Genomic DNA, 27,902 nt, shown 5'->3' with positions numbered 1-27,902 from the left:
CTATTTATTACTGATTATTTAAAAAAAAAATTTCGAAAATCTATATAACATAATTTGGATCCCTATGATTAGTCTAAATATAATTAAAAAAAAATTCCACAACATTTTACTCATAATTTTTTTTTAAACAGCAATTTTGACTTAATGCATAATCTTTGTTTCCCATAATTCTTTTTTTCAACTATCTGATTTAAAAATTTGAAAAATATTTAAAAGATAAAGGTGAATATCATAAGACTTTGCAAAAAAAAAAATTAAATATCAAGTTGTCGTTGGTCTAACAGTCTAGAATATTGTAATCAACTTAAAATCAACTCAAAAGTTTGTTATTTGTTTCACTTCCTTTAATTGTTCCTATTTTTTTAGTGCTGTAATCGACTCAAAATCTTATTAATGTCCTATTTACTAATAAAAATTAAAGCTAAATGCATTTAAGGGTGTCCACATAGGATTAAAAGGACAATTCTATTGGTCCATATCAACATTCAAAATTAAGAAAGTTTCCACGAATTAATATTATTATTAATAAAAAATATATAAAAGAATAAAGAAATTATGTATTAAATATCTATTAACAACAAAAAACTAAAATAATATTAAATTAAAATATTTTTTTTAAAATACAAATTTACTTAGATATAAAATAATATGCAATCAATTAAAGAAGGAACGTAAATTTTAAAATTATTTTCCAGTTTTCTTATAAAACTGATATAAAAAGAATGAAATTGAAGATGATGAAATATATTATTTTCTTTTATTAGATAAAAAAATATATAATAATTTTTCGTGTCAATATTATTTTTATAAAATAATAATTAATTATTTTGTTATTGTTTTAAGTTATCTTTTAAGTATACTAACCTACAAACATTAGAAGAATTTAAAAATATTTATATAAGTTGAAATTATAAAACAAAATAAAATAATATTTACTATAACATAAAAAAACAACACATATATTAATATGTGGAGATAATTGGTGGTTTAAACATAATTAAGGGTGATAATAATTAATAAGTTTGTGAAATCTATTTTAATATATATCAAAAATTTTAACTAAATAGTTTATTGAAAGGTAATTAAATGCTATCAAGTATACTTTGTACTCATTAAAACAGTAAAATAAGGAGAAATGTTTTGCCTTTTTGGTTGTCAATACAAAAATCATTTAAAAGTTATCACACACAATATGTACTCGACAAAACGTTTAGTATTTAACAATTTAAGATAAAGTTGACTAAAATTTATATTGAATTTATCAATCTTTGTGATTTGAAATTAGTTTGAAATTTTATTTTATATTTATTTACTGAAAATATATGAAAGCAAAAATTGTGTTTATTAGTTTATTTTAAATTTAGAATAAATCATAAATTTGTATTGACTAAACTAGCTAGGGAAAAAGAATAATTTTAATTTTTATCATTTTTATTTTCATAAAAAGCATACATAACAAGGATGCAACTAATGAAAAAAAACTTATTTTTTTGATTAATAAGTGATGTATAGTACTTTATCTTCGTGTTAATACTAACTAAGTACTATATAATTAGTTTGTTATATTTTGGATTAATTTTGGTATATAAAATGTTAAGCGTTCAACAAATAATATGCTTTTTCAACGACACATATATAAATACAAAAAAGATCGTTGAAACCTCAAAATCTATATATAAATTTTGAGATTAAAACTGAATTACTTTTGATAAATTTTTTTACAATAAAATAACATCTAAATAAATTTAGCTGCATAAATATGATTTCTATCAATATGATAGCATTAAAAAAAACTATCCACGCGTAGCGTGGATGCAAAATCTAGTCATTATATTATATGTCAAGTCTTAATCTGATGTGTCATGCTCATAGCGATTCTTGGAAAAAATAATGATGTGTCTTATTATTATTCGTTTAACTTGATTACGTGTCATTTTCACTTAAATCAAAACGAGAATTTTCGTTTAAATCAACCGAGAATTTTCATTTAAATCAAACCGAGAATCTGATTTTGAATATACCGAGATTTTTTAAAATGATTTCGAATGGTTTACCTGACTAAACGAATTCTGATTTTGTCTAATTACAACTTACCAACTGGTTTTCAATATAAGTTTAATTATCGATTTGATTGAAGAAAAACGATCGAATTCGAGATTAACCATTTTTTTGATAAAAAATCCCACAAAATCAAAATTATTCCGGTATGGTTTTAATGTTTCAATTTTTTTTTAACACTGATCTATTATTCTATGACAAATTTATGAAAATTATTACATCGACAATTCTACTACAGACAAGTTTCCTGTCTGCATACACGTCAAACGGATCTCCATGCACTACGTTGAAAACCTCTTGTAAGCTTGCCTCCTTTAACCTGCAAATTAATAATAAATCGTACTTTTTGGGACTCGAACCCCAAATTTCCTGGTGTAAAAGCATTAATAAACCCATTAACCAGTAAGCTAAGGGGGCTTCCACTAATGTTTCAATTAACTAATAGAATTTTTGTATTAATTTGATTGCTTAAATTTTGGTATAGCGTAATTATTTCACGATTAGATTCTGATATTTAACCTCATTCGTTATTCGAAGGATAAAATTTGTTTGTTGTAAGAAGTTAGTTTAACTAAACTAAAACAAAAAGTAAGATTTACAAAAAAACGTACAATCGGTAATACTATTATGCCCCATATTTAGGATATAAAAAGATAATAAACACATATAAAAACCAAAAAAAAAAACAAACATCTCCTTCCACAAAAGAGCAATTTTATGCATATCAAAATAGTTAATTTGACAAACTGAATCAAATAAAAAAAAGTAAAATATACCCAAAAACATTTTCTAATACTTCCATCTAAATATCTTAACTGTAAGTTTAACAAAAAAAAAAATAAGCAGATAAATATACCAAAAAGTAAAAAATCCTACTTCTTATTATCTATATATAAAACCATTTTTCATAACCCCTAACCCTATAATTCATGCAGCTGTACATTACCAAACGAGGTCGTCCTCCAATTTTTCCCCCTTTTGTTTGTTATTCCTCTGTGGAATTATTGTTTAGGCAAAGCTTGACACATGCATTAGTTCAAGTACATAGTAATTTTCTTAACACTTATCTTCTTTTAAAACGCACTAATTTATTGACTCATGAATGCAGCAATATACACAATAGAGTTAGAAAAAAGGATTACTGCATGCGCATATAGTTCTTTGTCTTAGTTTCTTAGTTCTTGGTGAGGACATCAACAAGTTTATTAGTGCTGAGATTCCTGATAAAGATGAAAATCTCCTTCTATACAAGATTGTTGGTGAGGTCATGTTACATAGACCATGTGGCACAAACAATCAACGCAGTCCTTGTATGGTAGGTTGGAAAATGTTCAAAGTTCTTCCCCAAGGTCTTTAATCTAGAAACAACTATTGATAAACCTGGTTACCTGAAATATCGGAGGCGGAAAGATGGTAGAACAATTAATAAGAAGGGAGTTAAATGTGATAACTCTTATGTTATTCCATACAATCGTGATCCATTGATTCCATTTCGAGCCCACATCAATGTCAAATGGTGAAACCAATCATGCTCTATTAAGTATTTGTTCAAATACATAACCAAAGCTCCTGACTACGTACGAGCTGGAGTTGGTGAAATTGAAACAAAAGAGCATTATAGTTGCATGTTAAAATTTAATTTTCTTAACTATTGTTTTAAGTTATTTTTCATTACAACCCAAACTTTTTAAAGTTTTAGTAAATATTTGTTAAAAGAAGTGAAAAGGAAAACAATCGTATAAGATATGATAAATATGGAAAAAGATAACCATAATGAAGCTATAATCCATTCCTCTATGATGTTAAATTCTTTAGTCTAACAATTAACTTTTTTTTTGGTTTTCAAAGTCAATATAATATATACATATGTGTCCGCTTGTGAGGCAGCATGGCATATATTGGCATCTGTTATTCAGTTTCGTACGGTAGCAGTTGAGAAGCTTTCGTTCCATCATCCTCATCAACAACTTCTCGTGTATAATGAAGATGACCCTGTTGAAGATGTGTTAAATCGTATGTTTGTTAGCCGGTCTAAATTCTTAGCATAAATGGAATGCAATAATATGTATCCAGAAGCTAAGGAGCTCACTTATGCTGATTTCCCAACTAAGTTTGCTTGGCATGTCAAGGTAAGAATTTGGGAGCCACGAAAAACTATAGGTCACATATGTGCCGCTTACATTAAGCGAAGTATATTATCTACAAGTTTTACTTAACCTCGTGAAAGGACCTACGTGTTTTGAAGATACTAGAACAGTAAACGGTGTGCTCTATGCTACATACTTTCCAAGAATTTTGCTTTGCATTAGGATTGTTGGATGATGACAAAGACTATATCAGAGCAATTAAAGAAGCCATGGTTATCGGGGATCTAGACGGTTTCTACATAAACGATTTGTTATAATGTTGCTATCGAATAGAATTGGATCATCCTAAATGTCTGTAACGCAACTTGGGAAATGTTATCTGATGATATTTACACCAGCAAAATAAGATAAATGAAAACCCAAGTAAGTCGTTTTTTCCTCCTAACATGATTTCAAAGTCTTGGATTTGATCAAAATTTATTTAATGATAAAACAGGTAGCCCTGTTCGTGTTCTATTGTTTTAAGATGTCTTGTCCGGATGACATCGAGATCGACAAATACAAAAATACTCTAATATGTGACGAGAAGAGTTATAATCGAAACAAACTGCAAGAAAAACATATAGAGCTCATGTCGAAGATAACTGATGAACAACTTGGGATTTACACAGAGATATTAGACGCAGTGAACCGCGATGCTGGTAGAGTCTTTTTTTGTTTACGGTTTTGGTGGTACTGGGAAAATTTTCCTTTGGAGTATTATAGGAACTGCTTTGAGATCAAAAGGTGAAGTAGTTCTAAATATAGCGTCTAGTGGGATTGTGTCACTACTATTGCAAGGTGGTAGAATGGTACATTCTAGATTTGGCATTCTTATAAATGTTAATGATCAGACATGTCTGGTTCGTATTTGGCAGAGTTAATCAAAGAGACTTGGGTTATAATATGGGATGAGGCCCCCATGATGGGCAAACTCTGCTTCGAGACATTGCATAGAAGCATGTGTGATATATTAAAGTATCAGGAACCGTTTGGTGATAAGGTGATTGTATTTGGCAGTGATTTTAGACAGGTTTTTCCAGTAATACCAGATGCAACAAGCTCTCAAACCGTGATGGCCGCTTTAAATTCATCAGGGCTTTGGCGCAAGTGTAAAGTTTTACAACTTACACGAAATATGAGATTACACGCAGGTCTGACTGATGACGATGCTGAAGATCCTAAAGCATTCTCAAAGTGGATATTGGATATTGGTGATGAGAAAATAAACAAGCCTTATATTGGAGAAGTCGAAATTGAGATACAAGAAGATTTGCTAATTTTTGATTGCGACGATCTTGTACGATCGATTGTTCGGGAGATTTACGATGAATCGGTTTGCCACCAATACGGATGCACAGTTCTTCAGAGATAGAGCTACAGATATAGCTATATTAAATCCTAGGAATGTGGATGTGGATATCATAAACCAATATATGCTATCAAAGTTACGAGGTATTTTTCAAAATTTTAAGATAATTTTGATATCATTCATTCGGCCAATAAATTTAAAATATGGAGACATATTTTAACAACAATATGGACTTAGTCACGAGCAATATTCACATTAAATGTTTATACATTCATCTTTCAAATTAATAGAGAATGATTATTAAAAATGATACTAAAATTAATATTCTGTTATATGTAATGTTTGAAATTGTTTAATATTCAGGTGAAGAAAAAAGATATCTAAGTGCAGATAGTATTGAACCTTCAGACACAAGTGATGCTGACGTCATCGTATATATGCAAGGGTTTTTGAATAACATTAAGATTTCAGGTATGCCTAATCACGAAGTATTCTCGATGGTGGGAGCTCCGATAATGTTACTACAAAACATTGACTCTAAGAGTGAATTGTACAATTGTACAAGATTGATAATGACTAATTTGGAAAATCATGTTATCGAGGCTAGGATGATTACAGGAAATTATGACAATAACGTTGATGAGTGTGTATTAATACCAATGATGTTTGTAACACCGGTATATGCACGCTTTCCCTTCTGTATGCGTCTTAGACAGTTCCCCATAACACTTACTTTTGTAATGACAATAAAAATAGTCAAAGTCAAACGTTTGAGAGAGTTGGGTTGTATTTACCCAAACTTGTATTCTCTCACTGTCAGCTCTACGTTGCAGTTTAAAGAGTAACATCTAGAAAATGTTTGAAAATACTTATTACTGACAAGAAAGGATTATCACTAAGGAAAATAATGAATATTGTCTATAAGGAAGTTTATGCTAAAATTGAGTGCTTAATCGACATGTTTACAAAAACTAGAAGAACATCATTTTTTGTTTTCATTCTTTATAGCGATTTCTACTTAGAGATACTTGTCGTTTTTATATTGATTTCTTAATTAAAGTCATTCGTTGCACTCTTTTACATATTTCTTTGTTTAATAGAAATTGGTTGGCACTTACTAATGAATGCTATTTATTTGAACAAACAAAATTTAACATATAATCTTTACAAGGAAATTGGGATCAAAGACTAAGGTTAAGGCTGAAAAACAACTATACCAATATGAACTTTAACTTTTTTTCTGCAGCTATTGAACATTAGCAGACAAGAGTATAACTACCAAAGTATGAAACTTCACAAGCTATAGATGTATTTTGAAAGCAAACATAATTATCAAATTATAACACTAATAATCATGTCATAGCAGAAACATACGTATAAACTTTATACAAGAAAACAACAACAAAATACTAATGAAAACATATTAAATAACAACTTGAGTCCACACAGGGTGCGGACCAAACACTAGTATAATATTATTTTTATTACTGTTAGAATTAATTTAATTATTCTAATAATGAAAGACACTATATATAACATTATATATTACAATTTTATCTCTATACTGTTATCAAAATGTTTTGTTTATATATATATTATATAACAATATAGATTGTACCAATATAATATATTTATTTCAGATTTTTAATATTTTATTGTCTATATTTTTATTTTAAACTTAGATATTAAAAAAAAAATTGTTATCTCATTCCACGCAAAGCACGGGTTATTAGTTAATTAAATATTTTGTTAACCTGTTTTTTTTGTAACAAGGATAGATTTTGTTAACTTGGTGTATGTTTTATCTTGTTATAATATCTTATTGATAACCAAATCATTTCCCTGGAAAATCATATATCTTATATCATTATTTGACAAGCACACTTTAAAAATAAAATTTATTTCATGTGTTATTAACAAGTTTGTCATGCTGATGTGTCACCTCCACAAAAGTTTTTCACTTCTATATGCGATAATTTGAGATTTGAAAGATAAAAAAAATATAAGTTAGATGAAATTTGGTTGTTACCTAATCGAGTTATCAAACATATTTTGCATTTATTTCTATTTATAACTGATTATTTTTTAAAAAATTAAATTTTTGAAAATATATATAACATAATTTGGAATTCTTACGATTAATCTCAATATAATAAAAATTTATTCCATAACATTTTACTCATAATTTTGTTTAAATAGCAATTTTGACTAAATGCATAATCTTTGTTTCCCATAATCCTTTTTTCCAACTCTCTGATTTCAAATTTTGAAAAATATTTATAAGATAAAGGTGAATATCATAAGACTTTGCAAAAAAAAAGAAGATCAAATTGTTGTTGGCCTAACAGTCTAGAGTGTTGTAATCAACTCAAAATCAACTCAAAAGTTTGTTATTTGTCAAAATAAAGATTATTGGCGCAGCATATAGATTACCTCAAAACAAGCAAGACCTTGGAGTGCACTATGTCTTCCTTAAAGATAGTTTTCTCTGCAGCATTTTCTGCTTGAGATCTCTTTGAGCATTTTGATCACCATTGTTCACCCTCTGTAAGTCAATGGTGAGAATCAGCTAGATTTTTATTGAGAAAGTTCTTGTAGATAGCAGAAGAAGAGCCATTCACCTTCATAAATGAGCTTAATTACTTTAAATTTTATTTCATTCAGAACAGCCAGAAGGGATAGCAAAAGGTGTTTGGATACTTGCATATATCTTTTCTGTTGTAACTTGCATCAACTTTGTAGAGTCTAATAGACCTAGCCTCTCAATGTACAAAGGTCTTCCTTCCTTGTCGACGCTGTGGTGACCTTGAGGGTATTATTTCAACACTTCATCTATTTCTTCGAATTCAAATTCCTAAGAGGTAACAAAGCAAGAAAAAAGTGTAAAGAGATAGTTTTCCAATGACAATGCACCGTCCTAAATACATGAAACTCCATGAATTCCTCCATAACTGTGTCAGCACCAAACTCCTTTCAACATCGGAGCATGTCAGACCACATTTGTTTGGTTTTCTTGGAAAAAATTGGATAATTTAACTCTGCAAAGAGAAAATGAGAAGATGGTGAGAGATAAAAAAAAAACGAGGATGAAAACACTCCAAAAATCTCTCGTAATATTTCTTTTGGATACTCGATTTCAAGAGTGTCAGGAGAAAGCATTCCAACATTTTTTTTTTCTTCTTGACCAACCATTGATTTTCTCTTTCACACATTGTTATGTCAATTCCCCCATAGAAAAGCTTTATTTGTTGTTGATTCAATATATATTACAAGCTTACACTTGCCATAATACAACACAATAGATCTACTGTACAAATTTCTCTATATTGATAATTTACTCATAACTTACTAAAGTTTTGAGCTTTTCCTTTTCGTTTACCAGCTTTCTTCTTCTTCTTCTTCATACCATTGGTAGAACTATTCTGTTTTTCGTCATCATCATGTGCCTTAATCACAACTTCTTTACAAATAGAAACCTGCTCCTTGGTCTTGCTTCTCTCTGCCTTCCTCTTCTCAACAAAGCTAACTACTCCGCGGAGAACAACATCAGTATCGTCGTCCTGCATCAACTCTTCAGCTAACTCAGCCGGCGTAACCTCTGTAGAATCAATCAGCCTCTCGATTTCCTCACAAAGAGGATGGTTCACGCCATCTAAACCGAGGTAATTAGAAACCAATGTCCTAAATCCTAAGCCTGTACAATACGACATGTGGATATGCATATCCATTCTTCCAGGACGTAGCAATGCAGGATCAAGCCGTTCCTTGTGGTTAGTCGTGAACACGATGATTCTCTCATCCCCAAAACTCGACCATAACCCATCAATGAAATTTAGAATCCCTGATAATGTCACCTGCTCAAGACAACATCACACAATAAGCACCATATAGATTCTCTCCCAATATCAAAAACACAAACTTCCCAAAATCACAGATTTCGAAAGATCTCACCTTTCCTCTTATTTTTTCATCTTCTTTATCCTCAGCTTCCCTGTCTCTCACCTCAGCATTGCAATCAATATCCTCAATCACCAAAATCGAACGGTTCGTCGTGGATAACAAAATCCTCTTCAATTCCCATTGTCATAAATACTACTAAGCTCAAGATCAAACACATCGAACTTCAGATAATTAGCCATTGCAGCAATCAAGCTCGATTTACCAGTGCCTGGAGGTCCATACAACAAGTAGCCTCTTTTCCAGGCTTTACCAACTCTCTTGTAAAACTCTCTCCTCTTGAGAAACCTCTCCAAATCATCGATGATCTTCTTCTTCGCTCCAGGATCCATCGCCAATGTATCGAACGTCGAAGGATGCTCGAGACTGATACATCCCCAATTCCCACCGGCACATCCATCGTCGTCGTCGTTCGCGTACACATCTTGGCTATAGAGTTTCACCACTCTCAGATTCCTCTTGATCTCTTCTGATTCCGCAACAACGTGGCTCAAATAAGACCCCATGACTTTATCTCTCAGCTTCTTCTCGAATGTGAGCTCGTAGTACCTTTTCACTTTATCCCCTTTCTCGTTCTCCGACTGAACATAGCTCCATTTCACCTGGGAGTTCTCGAACGAATCGAAGATCTCTTCTCCTTTCTCGATCGAGATTGTGAAATGCTTCTGCTTCGGGGTTTTCCCGACGCGTAAACGCTCCGTCTCGGGGCCGATTTTGTTCCGGAGGTACATCTCTGCCGCGTCGAAGACTTGGTTCCTGTTCAATCCAAAGTTCTCGTCGATAATCACCGTGAGATTCTTCGATTTCGGAGTGAATAACCGGTCGAATAAGCCGGAGAAGTACGATCGGAGCTGCTCCGGAACGAAATCGTGGAGCATCGATCTAAAGAGCATCAAGAATCCGGTTATGGATGCGTACGCTGAGAACAGCGTCGATGGTGAGAAAGAGAAATCGGATGAAGGAAACATCTCCGCTGGATAATCGATCAATCAATCTGCCAAAAAAAAGTATCTCCGGCGAAATCTCCGATGACCTAGAGATTCAAGAAAGGGGTTTTAGAAGCGATGGATGAGTTAAAATTGTTAGGCGAAGACGATTGTTTTATAGACGCACATGTCAAATACTTTTCATCACATTTTTCTCTCTTTTTTTATTTCCTTGATTTATTAATTTTTTTCCTTAATGTGAAAGGTCTTCTCGAAGGGAAGGGAAAAAAAAAAAGAAACTTGCAGAGAAAGGAAGCTTGCGTTGCAAGGAGATGCTCCGTGTACACGTCAGACGTCAACGAGAAGAGACACGTGTCTCGATTTCACTTGCTCTTTTATCTTTGATTTGGTCCGTCAATGAAGAACAAATAAATCAAATAAAAAAAGTAGTATTATTGTAATGTTTTTTTTATAAGAATTAAGAATCGAAAATAAAACTTTCCCAAGTAAAGAAAAAAAAAATGCGAGTTCCATGGTTCTTTGAAGCTTCTTCATGTCAGAACATAGTGTTGGATAATATCTCCATTAGCCCAAACAAACAATTAGGTTTCAGTTAAGTTATAACCCAAATTAAAAGCTTAAAAGAGAAGTCCATGACCATGTTAAAAAGAAAATTATATAATCATGGTAAAAAAAAAAGGGTACAATTATGGAGAAGAAGTTTTTATGCAATTGTCGTGATATGATTTTATTAATATTGTAAAACATGCTAAGACACGCGTCAATAATGATTAGAGTACAGTATGTTGATGTTTGGTGACATTTGTAAATTATCCAATCCATTCGAAAATAATATAAAGAGTGTCCATCTATTATATTAAAACAAAATTATTTTTAATAATTACATTTTTAATATTTAAAACAATTATTTGAAATCTGTTTTAAAATTATTCTATTTTGTTGCGATATTATTTTTAAAAATATATTTTCTTTTATATAAAAATATAATTCCGAAAATAAGATATCAAATTAGATAACTAAAGATTTTCTTAATATAAGTTATATTTAATTTAAAATTTAAAATATTTAAAAACTGCAATTAAATAGTATAAAAAGTTAGATATTAAATTAAATTACTTTAAACTTTTTTAAATATAGTTTAGATTTAATTTAACATTTGAAATTTAAATAATATTTTTATAATAAACATATGATTAACAAATATGTTATTGTGTTTTTCTAATCATAATCAATCAGTCAAAAAATTTACATATTGAAGACTGATAAATATTTATATTATACGGTAATTTGATTGGACATGTTAGATTTTTTTATAATTGTGGTCTTATGTGGGTCAAGTTATCAAAACATGCAATATATTAATATATTAAGTTAAAAATATTTTAAAATTAGTAAATATGTTATTATATAGTAATATAAACATGTAAGAATTATGTTTTTATAACTACAGTCCTTTTCAGATTAATAAAATAAATGAATTAAAATAACTGTCTTTCTTCAATTATTAGAATGATCGAGTTATAACTATGTTTTTATGTTCGCAGTCATAATAATATTAACAGAAAAATTTAAATATAAATTATATTTATAAAAAAAAATGAATCTTTATTACTTATTAAAAAATTTATATCTACCAAAAATCATAAATTACATTACAAAATTTGATAAATTTCTCGTGCGAATACACAGGATAAAATATAGTTCTACTTTAAAAGGAGTTCGGCTTCAAACCCCATTAAACTTAATCCTGATTATCTAATGATCCAATCCATTGAAAAAATGGGCCCTAACTGGAACTGATTAGGTCGTAGCCCAATCTCCATTAGGAGATAGTTTGCTTTAGGCAGTGGTGGCTTCGCAGTTCTGAATCCTCACTAGCCTAATCTCTCCATTATCACTTGAAGTGTCATCAGCAGATCAACTACACTACGGACTATGAAGCCATCGCTGCCTTGAGCGCACTATCCATCAAAGAAAATTTTCAAATTTCTTGAATCTATTCAGTACGTAGCAAGGATGGAGAAGGGACTTACTTCTATCTATCTGTGTATCAATAATTTTTATTTTTAAAAATTATGTATAAAGACTTTGTAACCTGGTATTGAAATCAATAAGTTTGTTTTGCCCGGAAAAAAATCAGAGCGGCAGCTCCTTTAGTTGCATAAAAGCAAGGACCTTAGGCCACATTTATAGTGGTAACTTTTGAACTTATACCATTTGGTTTGGTAATAATATTAGTTGAGTTGGTCAAAGCTCAAGGGTTTTGTCGGTGTGTATTTTTTAAAACTTTGTGTTCATTTATGGGTTCAAGTTTGAAATGGTAGTTTGGCCACAATTTTTTTATTGTTTAGGCCTTTAAATGTGTTGGCACGGGACCATTATTCTACCGGTCAAAATTTAGTTTAAATAGATGGGTTAGTGACAAAAAAAAATGTTGTTACGGCATTGACCATAATCAACGGTTAAAATCCCGTAGCCGCCTCACCATGGTCATGCCTAGATCCTTGCAAACGCACTTACACATTAGATCACTCAGTTGAAAATCTGGTAGACAAGATTTTCTCGATGGACCTATTTATGGATTAGTCCGTCTAGTCGGATGGTTTTTATCAACTGGCTAACTGAGATTAAGTCAGATTCTAATCCTAGCTAGACCCCAAGCCGATCTTGATCTATATCATTGATAGTTACAAGAAAAATATGAAATTTGAAACCAATCATCCTCTTGATGATTTTCACGTGCCAGTTGCAGAATGATGAAACCAATCACATGCATGCATGAGTTTGTAGAAAAGTGGTTGGTAGTTGGCTTGCTAAGCAAGTAAGCTCTCCATGTACAATACTTATGACTAATCCGCAATTATCACTCAGAGCCCATATATAAGTTATAATATATTTACCAAAGACATTTTGAAACCAATATTAGACATTCTTATAATCGTATCTAATGTTTTGTATTATATTTGAGTCCAGCCCTTGCATAAGTACGAGCCCAAATGACATATATACTCACGATTAGAAAGAACCAAGATAGACTATCCACACGAATACCACCAGTAAATATAATCAAAACAATTCTATAAAAAGCAACATCAATTAAATATATACTTACTAAATTTGTTGTTGTTTGATTGATGGTAGATGATCTCTTCCAGCAATTTACAAGGAAAGAAAGAAACAGATTTGTTTTTGATTGATTGATACATGACGAATGATCTCTTACACAATATATTCATTTCAATGCTTCATGGGAAGACATTTGGATTTTTGTGATAAAGGACAATTCCCAATGAATGCAATTTTTTTTTTGTGGTTAGTGGTTACCAGTCGAAACGTAAAGTTGAGTATTATTGGATACACTTAGATTATGACGGATAACACTTAGGTTGTTATTTTTATGTGAATTTATTAAAGAGCTGAGGATTACTTCTTTTTCGGTTTAACAGACTTCCTTCTCTTAATTAGAGGATGCCTTAGGACTTAAATCAGTTTCGTCATCACTCTTCTTTCGTTTTGGCAACGTTTTTGCTTTTTTTTTTTCTTTTTTTTTTTTGGTGAAGTGGATTATGTAGAGAGTGCAATTTCCTTGGACTCTTATTTTCTAGATTTCCCTGTTGATTCTTTCTTTCTAGATCAATTCTAGCACCATTTTTCTTCTTTTAAGCTTTGTTTTCTTTATATTTTTGGCCATGCGAAAGACAAATGATTAAAGAACTCAACCAGATTGTACTATATATTTTGTGGATGGTATTTACGACGTGTTTGTGGTTATTGGATGGTAACAGTCTAAGAAATATGTCTATCTAATGTCTCATCACGATATAATGTTACAACAATAACATTCCCACCTAATTTCTTCAAAAAATGTGGAATATATATATTAAAGACAAAACAAACATAGTCGAGAAGTCGTCTGTAATAGCTCCCATTTGTCAAGTCCTTAATTTCAAAACCATGCATTCTCATAACCAAATGGTGGTGATCTCAACAGTAGTACAGGTTAGTTGTTTCTTCTTTTGTGTGTTTCATATTCAATTTTTCTCTGGCAAAAGAGTTATCTAAACGAAAATTTTATCTAAAGACTGACTCCCGATACGGGAAAACTATGGCCGAAGCTGCCACATTTTAAATAAAAAAACAGAACACAAATGTTCTGTCGCATGTCATGTCTTACAGTTTTGGTAAATTATCTTCAATTCACTGTCTTTGTAAGTATTTGTTGATAACTTGATATGTATGTCTTTGGTGAAGGAAAGATTCACAAACTTCTTTACCATAAATAATTAGTACCATTTCCAAATGTGGCTTTGGATGAGGTTACCCCCTTACTTGGCCTTAGAGCATCAGCAATGGAGCAACCCATTTTGGAATGCTTAGCTATTAAATATTATTAAATACTCCAAGCATCAATGCTTATGGGTCTCAAATAAGCATCGTTTCTTCAGTTTATTTACATATTTTTTTTGGGATAAGCATCGATGGAAAACGGACTAATACCTCTGTTGCTATGCTCTTAACTTTTATACTTAACTGTATGCAGAACGTGGTATTTTTCCAATATATTTTATATTTCTATCATAAATAACCGTGCGATCTATATTATTTGGAGTTCTCTATTATCAGTTGTTGTGGTATATAGTGGTATATATATGCAGTTATATGAATACCAAATGTATATATATTTTAACGACACGACCAATAAAATAACAAGTTGAATTTCATGTAATGGTACGGTAACGACGAAGATTGTAGAAATGTTCAAACCGTTTGATAGCACTAGCCAGTAAGGCCACATAATTACTAATTAGTCTACTACTTAATGTCAATTTTCTCCGTGTCTACCGAATAAATTCTTTTGGAAAATTAAAATATATGTACATCATGATATTATAGTACATTTAGGACCATAGAAAAAGAATATGGCTATAAAACAGCCACTGCATCCTAAACGCAGTGAAGCCCTAAGAAAATCAGCAACGATGTTCATTGATTTGAGTGGTCTCTACAATCTGTGGCAAAATTCACCGACGAAAAAAGAGTCTATTCGCATCATTATTGTAAGTTGAGTGGAGAACAAGACAGGTGGGACATCATTACCATTTTTTGGGAGTATTTGAGACATATGAAGACTTACAAATACTCGGCTTTAACTGCAAGTTAAAGTATAAATACTTAAAAATACATGTCAAGTTAATATACAGCTTTATGTGACTTTAAATTTCCAAACATCATCAGTACAAACAGTAGTTGTTTGTTTGTTTTGAGAAAAGCTTTACACAAACAGTAGTTAGTACGCTATATATGACCATCCTCAACGCGAGATCTTAAAAGGGGTTTTAAAGGTTTTTTAGGTAAAAATTAAATCAAAACTAAAAGAATACGTAAGAAACGGTTTTTATTTAAGACTTGACTTTTACGGGGCACGTGTTATTGTGTTATTGGAGCAATAAATTGAGAAGAAAATTTTGTTGTTGTTTCTTCTTTGAGCAAAATTTTTTTTTCGACTCATGGATGTCTCCGTCGATTTGCATCTCTTCCGGCCGCTGAGGGGAATCAATCTCTTCTCTGTATCCGCTCTCTTTGTGAACTCAAAGAGAAAAGATGAATCAGAGCTTGAGGTTCTTTCTTTTCTCTGTATCTTCTCCTTGCGATTTTCTCCCGGCTGCTCTCGCGTTCAATAGACAGAGCAAGAGGTGTACCGATGTTGTGTGCAAGGCCGTGTCTGTCAAGCCCAAAGCTGGAATTGAAGGGCTCAATATCGCCGAGAAAGCCGCTCAGGTTAGATGGGTTTTTCTTCTAAATAGTGTTTTTTGTTTGGAATTGAAGGTTGTTTTTCTGACTCGTCGGTTTTTTTTTTTGTTTCTTTTGATTCATTCGCAATTTTGGGTGTTTGTGAAGGTGGAACATCTAAAGCCTGGAACTGGCGGTCACAGATTGAATGTTAAGGTACAATTTGTAAGAGATTGGAATTTCAAAGTAGAAACCTTTGTTACTCGAGAATAGCTCCAAGATAATAACAAAGGATTGGTTGATTCCTAGTGTGTTTATTTGATTTCTGGTCGGAAGTTTTGTAATGGAGTAAATCTTGTTTGTAATCTTGAAAGAGGATGTGTCAAACTTGGGTAAGCAAGGGCAACTACTGGAAGTGAAAGCCGGTTTTTTCAGAAACTTCCTGTTGCCTACGAGAAAGGCTCAGCTCATGACTCTGATTCTGTTATACTGTTATGAGATCAACAACTAATGCTTCATTTTGTAAATTCAACGTTTTTTGTTGTATTTTCCAGGGAAATGAAGATGGAAGACGAACGGATAGAGGCAGAAAAGCAAAGGGTAATCTGAGATGAATGCATTGATTGTTTAATTTGTTTTGCTCATCATTCACCAAAATCTCGCTTACTTGGTTATAGAGTTTTACCTGAGAACTTTTGTATGTTGTTTCTTTTCTTTTGCGTGAAACCATTTTTCAGGTGAAAGAAGAGGCCCAACAACTGGCAATGATATTTGAAACCGTTGGGGCTTTCAAGGTTAAACGCAAGGGTGGTAAAGGCAAACAAATATTTGGATCGTAAGTCATGTTTAAGCAAATCCAGATTTTAAATGATCTTGGAAAACATGTCTATCCTCTTCTTAACTTTAAATTCCCATGCAGTGTGACAGCACAAGACCTCGTCGACATCATCAAGGCACAGCTCCAAAGGTAACATAATAAAGAACAAAATGCGGTTGAGTTAGATCAGTATGCATTTGGGTTTCTGTGTGTTTATAAAGAACCTAATGTGGTTTTCTCGTCTTCTCTGCGTGTTGGTTCTGATTCTTCTACCGTGGAGGTCTTTTGATTTTTTAGGTTATGAAGATTTGTATGACTGCTCCAGAGATGCTTGTAAGAATGCTTTCTTTTTATCCTAAAACACGAATTAAGGATCTTCAAATTGTATTCTTCGAATTGCTTTATATTTGTTCTCTTTTTGTATCTCATATGTTTTGCTACATCTGTTTCTTTTTTTCATGATACTTTAGTATATATTTGTATTCATGTATGACAAGTTTTGAAAAAATGTAATCTTTTAGACGAAAAAGGGGGCCACAGATGTGTTTTCTGATTGTTGGCTTCTAACAAATCGTAAATAAGTAATATCCAACGTAAATCGAGAACAGATAAGCTCATTCCACTTCTTCGATGATCCAATCAATATATGAGAATTTACCTACAAATAAATACTTCACAATCAAATTTTTGTTTTTTTAAAAACCCCTAATGGATTCTACCATTGGAGCATAGAAAACATGAGTTTCTTATTAAGAGTTCTTAATCTATATTTAATAATTAAAAATCGATTAAGAACCTCCTATAGGTTCTTGCATTAATTATGCTCTAAATCGTCTACTGCCCAACAACTATCGACCCAAGAGAAGTAGCCTCCCCTCCCTCTCTCTATCTAGCTCTTTATTTCTTCTTTATTACAAGAGGGCTCTTTAATTTTAGTATACAAAAATATAAAATCATAATATATGTAACCTTGATTTATATATATACTGTATAGTGTATACCTTAACTCATGTAAACAACACTACGTATTATCTATCATTACACAACATTTGCATGAAAGTTTTAAACTCAGTATATATGCATATATAGGATCTTTGTTATGTGGAAGTTGAAGACAGGAGAGGGAAATGGAGAAGATCCGTATTTATTCAGCAGCAACAACTTCACCGGACGTCAAATATGGGAGTTTGATCCCAAAGCTGGCACACCGGAGGAACGAGCCGCTGTAGAGGAAGCTCGCCGGAGTTTCTATGACAACCGTTCTCGTGTTAAAGCTTCTAGTGATCTCTTGTGGCGAATGCAAGTAAGTTTTTTCTTTCTTTCACCATTGAGCTTTATTTACTAATCGTGACAAAGATAACGCCTGAAAATCTAAATAGATTGTAATATATATAGTGGTTCTCCACCTTGTCTAAATTTATAGTTTTTTAATATTGATTTTCAGTCATGGATACTTATCTATACTAAGTTAACTTTAGCCAAAAAAAAAAGAAGACATTCATAATTTGTGTACAGTTTAACTTTTAAATAGGAACTAGATTTTAACCCGTGCATCCGCACAGAAATTTTGTTTTAATCAAAATTTATAATCTAATTTATATTTTCTTTGTAAATATAATTTTTTAATAAGTGATATAAAAAAATTTGTGTTCAGATATAATTTTTTTTCTTTTTTTCCAGTATTATTATGACTACCATGATCATAAAAACATAATTTAAACCAGTTATTTTATTAATCAAAAAGTGACAGTTATTATAAAAATATATTTCTAACTCGTTCATTTTATTAATCCGAAAAAGACCATGATTATGAAATCATAATTCTAACCCACCCTTTATAATATAAATATTTACTAATTTTGAAATAATATTCTCCTAATATCTTGCATGGTTTGATAACCTAACACGCATAAGAGCATAATTATAAAAAAAAAACTTAACTTATCCCATCAAATTATTATATAATATTAATATTTATCTATTTTCAATATGTGAAATTTTAATCTGATAGAATATGATTGAAAAAATATAATAAGATATTTGTTAATCATATGTGTTATTTTGAAAATCTTATTTAAATTTCAAATGTTAAATTAAATCTAACATATATTTAAGGAAGTCTATGTAAATTAATATCTATAGATTATAGATATAACCTATATTTAAGGAAATTTTTAGGTATCTAAATCAATATATAATTTTCGGAATTAAATTTATATATATATATAAATATTTTTAAAAAAACTTTAAGAATGTTTGGAAACAAATACTAAAAATGCTTATATTTTAATATAATAGATATTAACAACGTTACGCAAATTGAAATATGAGATATTTTACTCTATTATTCCATTTGCAGTGGAATTAGGCGCAAAGTTAGAAATGTGGTCTTGCAAATGCATAAATAATGTGAAACTTACTTTAATTAGAGATATGGTCTTACAAATGCACATAATCGAGTTAGGTTTGTGACGAAACTAATATTTTGTGTCTAGAGGGATTACCAACTTTGGTAAAAATTTAAAAAAAAACTTAGTTTAAAAAAATCCTTTTAAAAATTTCATCAAAATCAGACATTTTGTACAAGAAAACCAAATATTATTTATCTGGAACCATTTTGCCTTTGTACAAAATACTATGTATGTCTGTGTATACAGGTACGTAGAAAGGGGAGCAAAATAGTATTTATGCCGAATACGGGCAAAAAACAAAAGAATAGTGTCAAATGATAATTGAAACTTTGAAAAAGTGATGTCCCAACGCAAATATCTCTGCAGGAGAATACAAAATACAATATTTTTTTTTTTTGAATAAAAAAGTACTAGATATTGACTAGATATTAAAAATTTCATCTACAAAATAATATGTTTTTTTTATACATATTTGTCTGGCATTTTTCATTTGGGTTTAATTGTATACGCACAGTTTTTAAAAGAGGCGAAATTCGAGCAAGTGATTCCGCCGGTGAAGTTCGACGACGGCGAAAGTATCACATACGTAAAAACGACGAATGCTTTACGGAGAGGCGTCGCTTTCTTCTCGGCTTTGCAATCCTCCGACGGCCACTGGCCAGCAGAAATCGCCGGACCTCTCTTCTTCCTCCCTCCGTTGGTAAGTGCCTTTCTCGATACTATCAAATTTCTTCCTTCTGTTATGTCTATCGATGAATACTCGTAGGGTTAGATTCAGAGATTTAGGACACCTAGAAATAGAAAATAAGGAGAAATTGTGTGCAATAAAGGGATAAGTACGAAGAGGAAGAAATGAAACGGAGACGATTTTCTGCAGGTGTTTTGTTTATACATCACAGGACACTTGGAAGAGGTGTTCGATGCAGAGCATCGCAAAGAGATTCTTCGATATATCTATTGTCACCAGGTACTTTTCAGCTAGGCTTTTTGGATTTCACAGAAAAGCCTTGACTTAGTGATCTTTAGTTATAGAAATCTTGAGACTCTGTGTCTTAATTAATCTGCAGAACGAAGATGGTGGATGGGGATTACACATTGAGAGCAAGAGCGTCATGTTCAGCACCGCTCTGAATTACATATGCTTGCGTATGCTCGGAGTAGGTCTCGATGGAGGAAGAGAAAACTCGTGTAAACGGGCTAGGGAATGGATTCTTAACCATGGTGGTGTGACTTATATTCCTTCTTGGGGAAAAGTTTGGCTCTCGGTAAAGCTAATGGATCATATGTTAATTTAGCTGAGATATGTTTGAACATTACTCATCAACATTTTTTTCTTTATATATGTAGATACTTGGAATCTATGATTGGTCTGGAACCAACCCAATGCCTCCCGAGATGTGGTTGCTACCTTCTTTCCTTCCACTACATCTAGGTGTGTTCTGTACCTTTGTGTTTGTAGATTATTGTTGTAAATTTTTCTGCCTTGACGCGAAAAATGCAGGAAAGCTTTTGTGCTATACGAGGATGGTTTATATGCCCATGTCTTATCTATATGGCAAAAGATTTGTTGGTCCAGTTACACCTCTTATCATGCAATTGCGTGAAGAACTCCATTTACAACCTTATGAAGAAATTAACTGGAATAAAGCGCGGCGTTTATGTGGAAAGGCATGTTTGACCGTTTTTTTAAGCTTTAAATTTCTCTACCATGGATAGAATCTGTAAACTTTACATCATTTAACCATTTCAGGAAGACACATATTATCCACATCCTCTGGTTCAAGATTTGATATGGGACACTCTCCACATGTTCGTGGAGCCTTTCCTTACAAGATGGCCGTTAAACAAGCTTGTCAGAGAAAAGGCTCTCCGGGTGGCTATGAATCACATACATTATGAGGACGAAAATAGCCACTATATCACCATTGGATGTATTGAGAAGGTAAAACATTTAGCAAACTTTTTTAAAACTGTACTTTGGAAAACGTTTACATGTTGAAAATTCTATGCAGGTTCTGTGCATGCTTGCTTGCTGGGTTGAAAACCCGGTTGGGGATCACTTCAAGAAACATCTCTCTAGACTTTCGGACTACATGTGGGTAGCTGAAGATGGGCTAAAAATGCAGGTAAATTAAATAAGATATTTAAGTAAATCCTGATACGAACCTATCCTATACTAGGTCCTTAACCAAAGCCTGATAAAAGACCTAGGAGTAGAACTCACCGCAAAAGCTAGCTTAAAAGTTAAAAGTAGGTGTATCTCCAAGAGATTTGATAAGGCAATTTATAAAGCAATTCAAATTTACGCAGAGCTTTGGAAGTCAGCTTTGGGAGACAGGGTTTGCAATTCAGGCTTTACTTGCCAGTGATCTCGGTGATGAAACCTATGAGGTGCTCAGGAGAGGACACACTTACATAAAAAGATCTCAGGTTTGATATCCTTGTTCAGATAGTCTTTTATCTTGAATTACTTTATGGAGCAATTGAATGTTTTTAAATCAAAAAACTTTGTAGGTTAGAGAGAACCCTTCAGGTGACTTTAAGACAATGCATCGCCATATTTCCAAAGGAGCATGGACTTTTTCTGATCGAGATCATGGATGGCAAGTTTCAGATTGTACAGCTGAAGCTCTGAAGGTAATTAACCAAATTAGTTGTTGAAGTTTCCACAAGATTTGTCCCAAGATTTCACATGTACCTATCTGGTTTTGTAGTGTTGCATGTTGCTCTCAATGATGCCAGCTGATCTCGTTGGCCAGAAAATAGATCCTGAACATCTATACGATTCTGTTAATCTCTTGTTATCTTTACAGGTGAGTTCATATATACAAGCCTAATGTTTTCAAAAATTTACTTTCTCTTAAGTAACTAAATATGGCTTCATTTGATATAGAGTGAAAATGGAGGCTTGACTGCATGGGAACCGGCCAGCGCACCTGAATGGTTGGAAGTAAGAGCTAAAACATATATGTTGGATGTTTTTTTAATTAATTGTTGCAAAGTTGAAAGTTGTTCAAGAAGAGAATCCTTCTAAAATGTAACATTTTAAATTGGTGTCGCAGTTGCTGAATCCCACAGATTTTTTTGCTAACGTTATGGTCGAGGGTGAGTGCGTGGAATGTACCTCAGCTGTTATACAAGCTTTTGTTATGTTCAAACAACTGTATCCGGATCACAGGGAAAAAGAGGTCATCAAGTCGATCAAGAAAGCGGTGCAATTCATAGAAAGCAAACAAATGCCAGATGGTTCATGGTATGCTAGTTTATTGTAAATTAAAGAAACGTTTAATAAACGTGGTCCCAAAAAGCTCTAACAAAATAGTTTTCGTTTTGAGTAATGGGTAGGTACGGAAACTGGGGTATTTGTTTCATTTATGGCACATGGTTTGCTCTTAGCGGCCTAGCAGCGATTGGTAAAACGTACAACAACTGTTTATCTATTTGCAACGGTGTAGATTTTCTGCTTACAATACAGAATGAAGATGGAGGCTGGGGGGAGAGCTATCTCTCATGCCCCGAACAGGTATTTTTATGATTCAACACAAAAATTTTGAATAAGTTTTCATCTTTTTAATATGGTTTATATGCAGAGATACATACCACTAGAAAGGAATGGATCAAACATAGTGCAAACCGCATGGGCTATGATGGGTTTGATTCACGGGGGACAGGTTCACTTTTCAATCTTACATTTGCATTTTTTTTTTTTCTCAATTTTCAGTCTTGAAACCTATTGTTTGTGATATACACAACAGGCTGAGAGAGATTTTATACCTCTTCACCGTGCTGCGAAATTTATCATCACTTCGCAAATGGAAAATGGGGATTTTCCACAACAGGTTAGTTTCTGACGTTTTCATTGATAGAGATACTAATCTCTGTTTCCTTTCTTGCACTGTTGGTCTTAGTTGATATTAGGTTTTTGTCTTTCAATAAGTTAACTCAAGTAGTAAATAATTAAACAAATTTAGAGTGCTCTACAAACAGTATCACCAAGGGTCTAAGATCTTTGATTTTGTCTCTCTGTTAATGCTTATAAACCAGTTCACACTCTATAACAAAATCAGTTCAAGCTATCTATGTTACTGTTAATTTATACAAAATATTTTCTTTTTATCTTTGTTAGTGTTAATCACTTTTCTCCACTATAACAAGCTTAATGAATGGATAATTAACCGTGTGTTTATTTCTCTCTTTCTGTCATGTGTGTGTGCAGGAGATGACAGGAGCGTTCATGAATAATTGCATGCTACACTATGCTACATACAGAAACACCTTCCCATTGTGGGCACTTGCAGAATACAGGAAAGCTACGTTCGCTACTCATGGAGATCACATTCACGCAAAAATAAATCACACATGAACTTAATTTAACAAAATAAGAGCTGCACTTACATTCCTTCACAGTCACAAACTACTACTATTTTCAGGATACAGAAATATGAAAAATGTGCATCACTCTGATACTATTAGATGAATCAAATTTTCTGTTTTCTCCACATCTATCCAAGAGCACCATACTTTAATAATGTTTCAGTAACCATACTATATGTACCATGTATCATATGATTATTATTCATATCTAAAACTAAGAGTTTATTTATGAAGATTTGAGAATGTTTCTTAGAATACGTGAGTACACTGACAACATTGTGTTCAAGAAACTTGCAACCAAAAATTAAAGCAGTATTTACTCACGTCGGTAATACAGTACTTGCAATCTTGGTTTCAAAAGGAAGCTCTGACTGAAATGTCCTCTCTGTCCATTTCACAAAATGGAAATGATTTGAATGGGTTGGGCCAGGCTTCATTGATGTGTAGGCCCATATTAATAAAGCCCAGTTTATACTCGGTTCAACCCTATCCAGTCCCACTACATATACCGTAGCTCTGATATTTTCCTCTTTCTTTAGTTGTCTTCTACAATCAGAGATTTGGTAACCCTAATTCGATATTGCGATCTAGCCAACTCCGTTCAGTTCTCAGGTATCTCCTCTCACTCTAAATCCGTCAGATCTCACTGATTCTTAGCAAATTATGCATGCTTAGGGTTTGAGAACGCTATTTGCAAATAACTATTCAAGTTTCTCCCCTAACCCTAAGGGTTTTGTGATTTGGATTACGAACTTGATCTGAATTTTTTTTTCTTTTGTTCTAGAACTTGTCAAGTATGGGAGACGCTAGAGACAACGAAGCCTATGAGGAGGAGCTTCTGGACTATGAGGAAGAGGACGAGAAGGTCCTTGATTCTGCAACTAAAGTTAACGGCGAAGCCGTCAAGAAGTGAGTCTTATTTTTGTTTTCTCGATCTGTTTCATGACAACACTGGCTGTTTAAATTTAAGGTTGTTGTGTGATTACCAAGGTTTAATTAATTAGTCGTGTAGTAATATGTTGGGTTCTTTATTGCAAAAGCTGCTATAAACTAATTGTTTTATTTTTCTTTGTCTCAGAGGATACGTGGGAATACACAGTTCTGGATTCAGAGACTTCCTTTTGAAACCGGAGCTTCTTCGAGCTATTGTTGACTCAGGATTTGAGCATCCATCTGAAGGCAAGTACATTTCTTTGTTTCTGAGCTTTTAGCTTGACTTGTTTTTGTTGATATTGCATACTCTAATGGTGATTAACTTGATATAGCATAATATTACACTCAAAATTGTAACACTTCGTGTGGTACCTTTGTCTCTTACAAGCTTTATTGTTGTACATCTGTTGTTGGAATTTAATCACCCCACTAAGTTTGAACACAGATTTGCTGTCCTGTTTAGGTGGCTAGAGATATTTTTTGTTTTTGTTATAATTGCTATGTCAATTGACATTTCACTGGTTGATTTTTCCAGGTAAATAAACGCTATTTCAATCTGTTGATTTGGAGTGAGCTTAGCATTTGGTTTAGCCACCAATTAAAAAACATATGGAGGTTGTATTCTACTTATAAAGGCTTCCTTCGCTGCGATTTTCTTTGCTTCTCCACCAGTGCAACATGAATGTATCCCTCAAGCTATCTTGGGAATGGATGTTATCTGCCAAGCAAAATCTGGTATGGGAAAGACTGCTGTGTTTGTTCTGTCTACTCTGCAACAGATCGAACCATCTCCTGGACAAGTTTCTGCACTTGTCTTGTGCCATACAAGAGAGTTAGCTTACCAGGTATTTCCTTTTAATTTTCTTCAAGTCAGGTTCTCGGCTCTGATAGTTATGTTGTCTGTCCCCACGTTTTCTCACGCCTTGACCCTGAAAATTACTTGCAGATCTGCAATGAGTTCATGCGATTCAGTACCTATCTGCCTGATACAAAGGTTTCGGTGTTCTACGGTGGAGTCAACATTAAAGTGCACAAAGACTTGCTGAAGAATGAATGTCCTCACATTGTTGTTGGAACACCTGGTCGGGTGCTTGCACTCGCCAGGGAAAAATATCTCTCCTTGAAGAATGTGAGGCATTTTATTCTTGACGAGTGTGATAAAATGCTCGAGTCGCTTGGTATGTGGATCTCTAACATCCTTGTGTATAAAGACGTTTTACCTGCCTCTGAAATTATTGCCTGTTTTAACATTTGTGACTCTTCTCTAACAGACATGCGGAGGGATGTTCAAGAGATTTTCAAGATGACTCCTCACGACAAACAAGTTATGATGTTCTCAGCAACGCTCAGCAAAGAGATACGCCCTGTCTGCAAGAAATTTATGCAAGATGTAATGTCCCACGGCCAATACTATCTCGGTTTACAAGTCCTATAGTCTTTAATTATTTCTAGCCTTCTTCGGAAGATCGTAGATTATTTAAGCACCTTCTGGTCCTGGAAACCTGTCATTTGATCCCTGGATGCACGGTATCAGTCCATTAAAGCCTTAGGTAGTTTGTTGGGGTTTGGAAAATTGGGTGACTTTGAAGATGTAAATTAGCTTTGGTGTGGTTCAGTGATGTAGTGGGATCTTCTATCACCATTGTGTTTTTCTTTTTACTTGGATTGCTAACAGTGCTGGGGTGAGTTTTGAGTCGGGGCGTAGTGAGGTCTCAAGGTTTCATCGTACTCAGTTTGTCGGGCCTTATGTTCCCGAGCGATATTGATGTTTCAATGTTTCATGAAGAAACTCACATCTTTGAGGATGCAAACCTGGTGGACGAGGATCTCAGTCGGGGGTCCTTCATCCGTCGTCAATTTTGTACTGGAAATCATTGCCTGAGGAAGCCTTGCTAATACACTTTATTCTGTGATCTCTTCCTTTCAGCCAATGGAAATATATGTTGATGATGAAGCCAAATTGACTCTTCATGGGCTTGTCCAGGTATTTACGAGTGTGATATCTTCTTATCTTTCATATTGGTTTATATGAGTTATTATTATTGACTGCTTGAACATTTTTATGTCTTTTCGTTGTTCACAGCACTACATCAAACTGAATGAGTTGGAGAAAAACCGCAAGTTGAATGACCTTCTCGATGCATTAGACTTTAATCAAGTTGTCATATTTGTGAAGAGCGTGAACAGAGCTAAGGAGCTGAACAAGTTGCTTGTTGAGTGCAATTTTCCCTCTATATGCATTCACTCTGGCATGTCTCAGGAAGAGAGGTTTGTATAATTTTTCAAAACATTATCCTACTGAAACACCCTGAATTTGCTCTTAAAGCCTCCGCATAGATACCAATTTTAAAGAATACTATGATCGAATATGCAGGTTGACTCACTACAAAAGTTTCAAGGAGGGGCACAAGAGAATTCTGGTGGCTACGGACTTGGTAGGAAGAGGCATTGACATTGAGCGTGTCAACATTGTTATCAACTACGACATGCCAGACTCTGCTGATACATATCTTCACAGGGTAAGTATTCTTCTTACTCATAGATAAAATCCTGATATCGGACATAGATTATTGATTCTCATGATCGTGAACTTTTGCACCCTGTATATAAAAATAGGTTGGAAGAGCTGGTAGATTTGGAACAAAGGGTCTTGCAATCACCTTTGTGGCGTCAACCTCAGATTCAGACGTTCTTAATCAGGTTTGGAGTTTAATTTAATTGAAGTCCATACACATCCATCCTCTGCTTGATAAGGGTATATTAACTAAAGTGCCAATTGTAAATGTGGACAGGTACAAGAGAGGTTTGAGGTTGATATTAAGGAACTTCCTGAGCAGCTTGATACTTCTACATACAGTAAGTGTGAACCTTTGTACCAACTACGCATAAGTTTTGTCTGGTTTTGATACTGACGATGGTTCTTCTTTCTCTTCGTTGTGCCAGTGCCGTCCTAAAACCAGCTTCAGATTACGTCCTTGTGATCGGGAAAAGGTCATATGGAAAGTTTGCAATCATCTCCCTCCCCTTTGTGCCTTTTTACCATCTTAGCCCCCCCTTGTTTTTGATATTTAGACTGTTTGTATCCTTTTAAAAAGGAAAGAGAGAGAGAGAGATTCCTAGATTGCACTCATCTTGAATTCGTCAGCTTTGTGTACAAGCGAATACGTTGCTTTTTATGTCAGGATTCAGGCTTTGACTTGTGTTCCGTATCTTAAAGCGTAGTGCGCTTTTCTATTT

At 33.1% G+C, this 27,902-nt stretch overlaps 4 protein-coding genes across 7 annotated transcripts; 3 read left to right on the top strand and 1 right to left on the bottom strand.

The window, feature by feature from the left end:
* Positions 1–8,630: 8,630 nt before the first annotated feature.
* Positions 8,631–10,520, bottom strand: LOC18026348 (AAA-ATPase At2g18193). Its single transcript, XM_024160835.1, is given in 3 exon segments — positions 8,631–9,350; positions 9,448–9,572; positions 9,575–10,520. Coding segments are annotated over 3 exon segments (1,488 nt in total). The 5' UTR covers positions 10,422–10,520; the 3' UTR covers positions 8,631–8,834.
* Positions 10,521–16,001: 5,481 nt separating this feature from the next.
* LOC18026346 (50S ribosomal protein L9, chloroplastic) lies at positions 16,002–17,476 on the top strand. The gene is made up of 7 exons (XM_006409122.2): positions 16,002–16,178; positions 16,299–16,346; positions 16,498–16,613; positions 16,685–16,730; positions 16,868–16,965; positions 17,050–17,097; positions 17,228–17,476. Exons 1-7 carry the CDS (start codon positions 16,002–16,004, stop codon positions 17,304–17,306), a joined length of 612 nt encoding a protein of 203 aa, XP_006409185.2. The 3' UTR covers positions 17,307–17,476.
* Positions 17,477–17,983: 507 nt separating this feature from the next.
* Positions 17,984–23,854, top strand: LOC18026396 (amyrin synthase LUP2). 3 transcript variants are annotated; one of them, XM_006409120.2, is made up of 17 exons: positions 18,014–18,250; positions 19,873–20,058; positions 20,236–20,325; positions 20,426–20,623; positions 20,706–20,790; positions 20,860–21,026; positions 21,109–21,300; positions 21,371–21,484; positions 21,669–21,788; positions 21,873–21,995; positions 22,073–22,171; positions 22,252–22,308; positions 22,421–22,611; positions 22,704–22,881; positions 22,949–23,029; positions 23,114–23,197; positions 23,575–23,854. In XM_006409120.2, exons 1-17 carry the CDS (start codon positions 18,047–18,049, stop codon positions 23,719–23,721), a joined length of 2,316 nt encoding a protein of 771 aa, XP_006409183.1. In that variant the 5' UTR covers positions 18,014–18,046; the 3' UTR covers positions 23,722–23,854. The 3 variants fall into 3 exon arrangements, 2 of the variants coding, with proteins under 2 accessions (XP_006409184.1, XP_006409183.1); XM_006409121.2 differs by having other exon boundaries at positions 17,984–18,250; positions 20,706–21,026; XR_002901313.1 differs by lacking the exon at positions 23,575–23,854 and having other exon boundaries at positions 17,984–18,250; positions 20,706–21,026; positions 22,694–22,881.
* A 390-nt stretch (positions 23,855–24,244) lies between these two features.
* LOC18026395 (DEAD-box ATP-dependent RNA helicase 56) lies at positions 24,245–27,902 on the top strand. Of its 2 annotated transcripts, XM_006409119.2 has the most exons (12): positions 24,245–24,344; positions 24,517–24,641; positions 24,811–24,911; positions 25,338–25,510; positions 25,612–25,843; positions 25,937–26,055; positions 26,593–26,649; positions 26,749–26,933; positions 27,040–27,184; positions 27,282–27,365; positions 27,458–27,521; positions 27,609–27,902. In XM_006409119.2, the coding sequence occupies exons 2-12, from the start codon at positions 24,529–24,531 to the stop codon at positions 27,617–27,619; spliced, it is 1,284 nt and encodes a 427-aa protein (XP_006409182.1). In that variant the 5' UTR covers positions 24,245–24,344; positions 24,517–24,528; the 3' UTR covers positions 27,620–27,902. The 2 variants fall into 2 exon arrangements, with proteins under 2 accessions (XP_006409182.1, XP_024016556.1); XM_024160788.1 differs by lacking the exon at positions 24,245–24,344 and having other exon boundaries at positions 24,565–24,641; positions 25,201–25,510.

The sequence above is a fragment of the Eutrema salsugineum genome, unplaced genomic scaffold (assembly GCF_000478725.1).
Source record: "Eutrema salsugineum unplaced genomic scaffold, Eutsalg1_0 scaffold_11, whole genome shotgun sequence".
NCBI classification, from domain to species: Eukaryota; Viridiplantae; Streptophyta; class Magnoliopsida; order Brassicales; family Brassicaceae; genus Eutrema; species Eutrema salsugineum.
Note: the sequence above shows the minus strand (reverse complement) of the source record. Positions and strands in the feature narration are given on the sequence as shown.

Coding starts and splice junctions, on each gene's coding strand:
- LOC18026346 (XM_006409122.2), top strand. CDS start 16,002: ATGAATCAGAGCTTGAGGTTCTTTCTTTTCTCTGTATCTTCTCCTTGC. Junction 16,614..16,684: donor CAGCTCATGACTCTGATTCT/GTTATACTGTTA, acceptor TGTATTTTCCAG/GGAAATGAAGATGGAAGACG. Junction 17,098..17,227: donor ATCAAGGCACAGCTCCAAAG/GTAACATAATAA, acceptor TCTACCGTGGAG/GTCTTTTGATTTTTTAGGTT.
- LOC18026396 (XM_006409121.2), top strand. CDS start 18,047: ATGTGGAAGTTGAAGACAGGAGAGGGAAATGGAGAAGATCCGTATTTA. Junction 20,624..20,705: donor GGGGAAAAGTTTGGCTCTCG/GTAAAGCTAATG, acceptor TTATATATGTAG/ATACTTGGAATCTATGATTG. Junction 22,172..22,251: donor ATCTCTTGTTATCTTTACAG/GTGAGTTCATAT, acceptor CATTTGATATAG/AGTGAAAATGGAGGCTTGAC.
- LOC18026395 (XM_006409119.2), top strand. CDS start 24,529: ATGGGAGACGCTAGAGACAACGAAGCCTATGAGGAGGAGCTTCTGGAC. Junction 24,642..24,810: donor AACGGCGAAGCCGTCAAGAA/GTGAGTCTTATT, acceptor TCTTTGTCTCAG/AGGATACGTGGGAATACACA. Junction 25,844..25,936: donor TAAAATGCTCGAGTCGCTTG/GTATGTGGATCT, acceptor CTTCTCTAACAG/ACATGCGGAGGGATGTTCAA.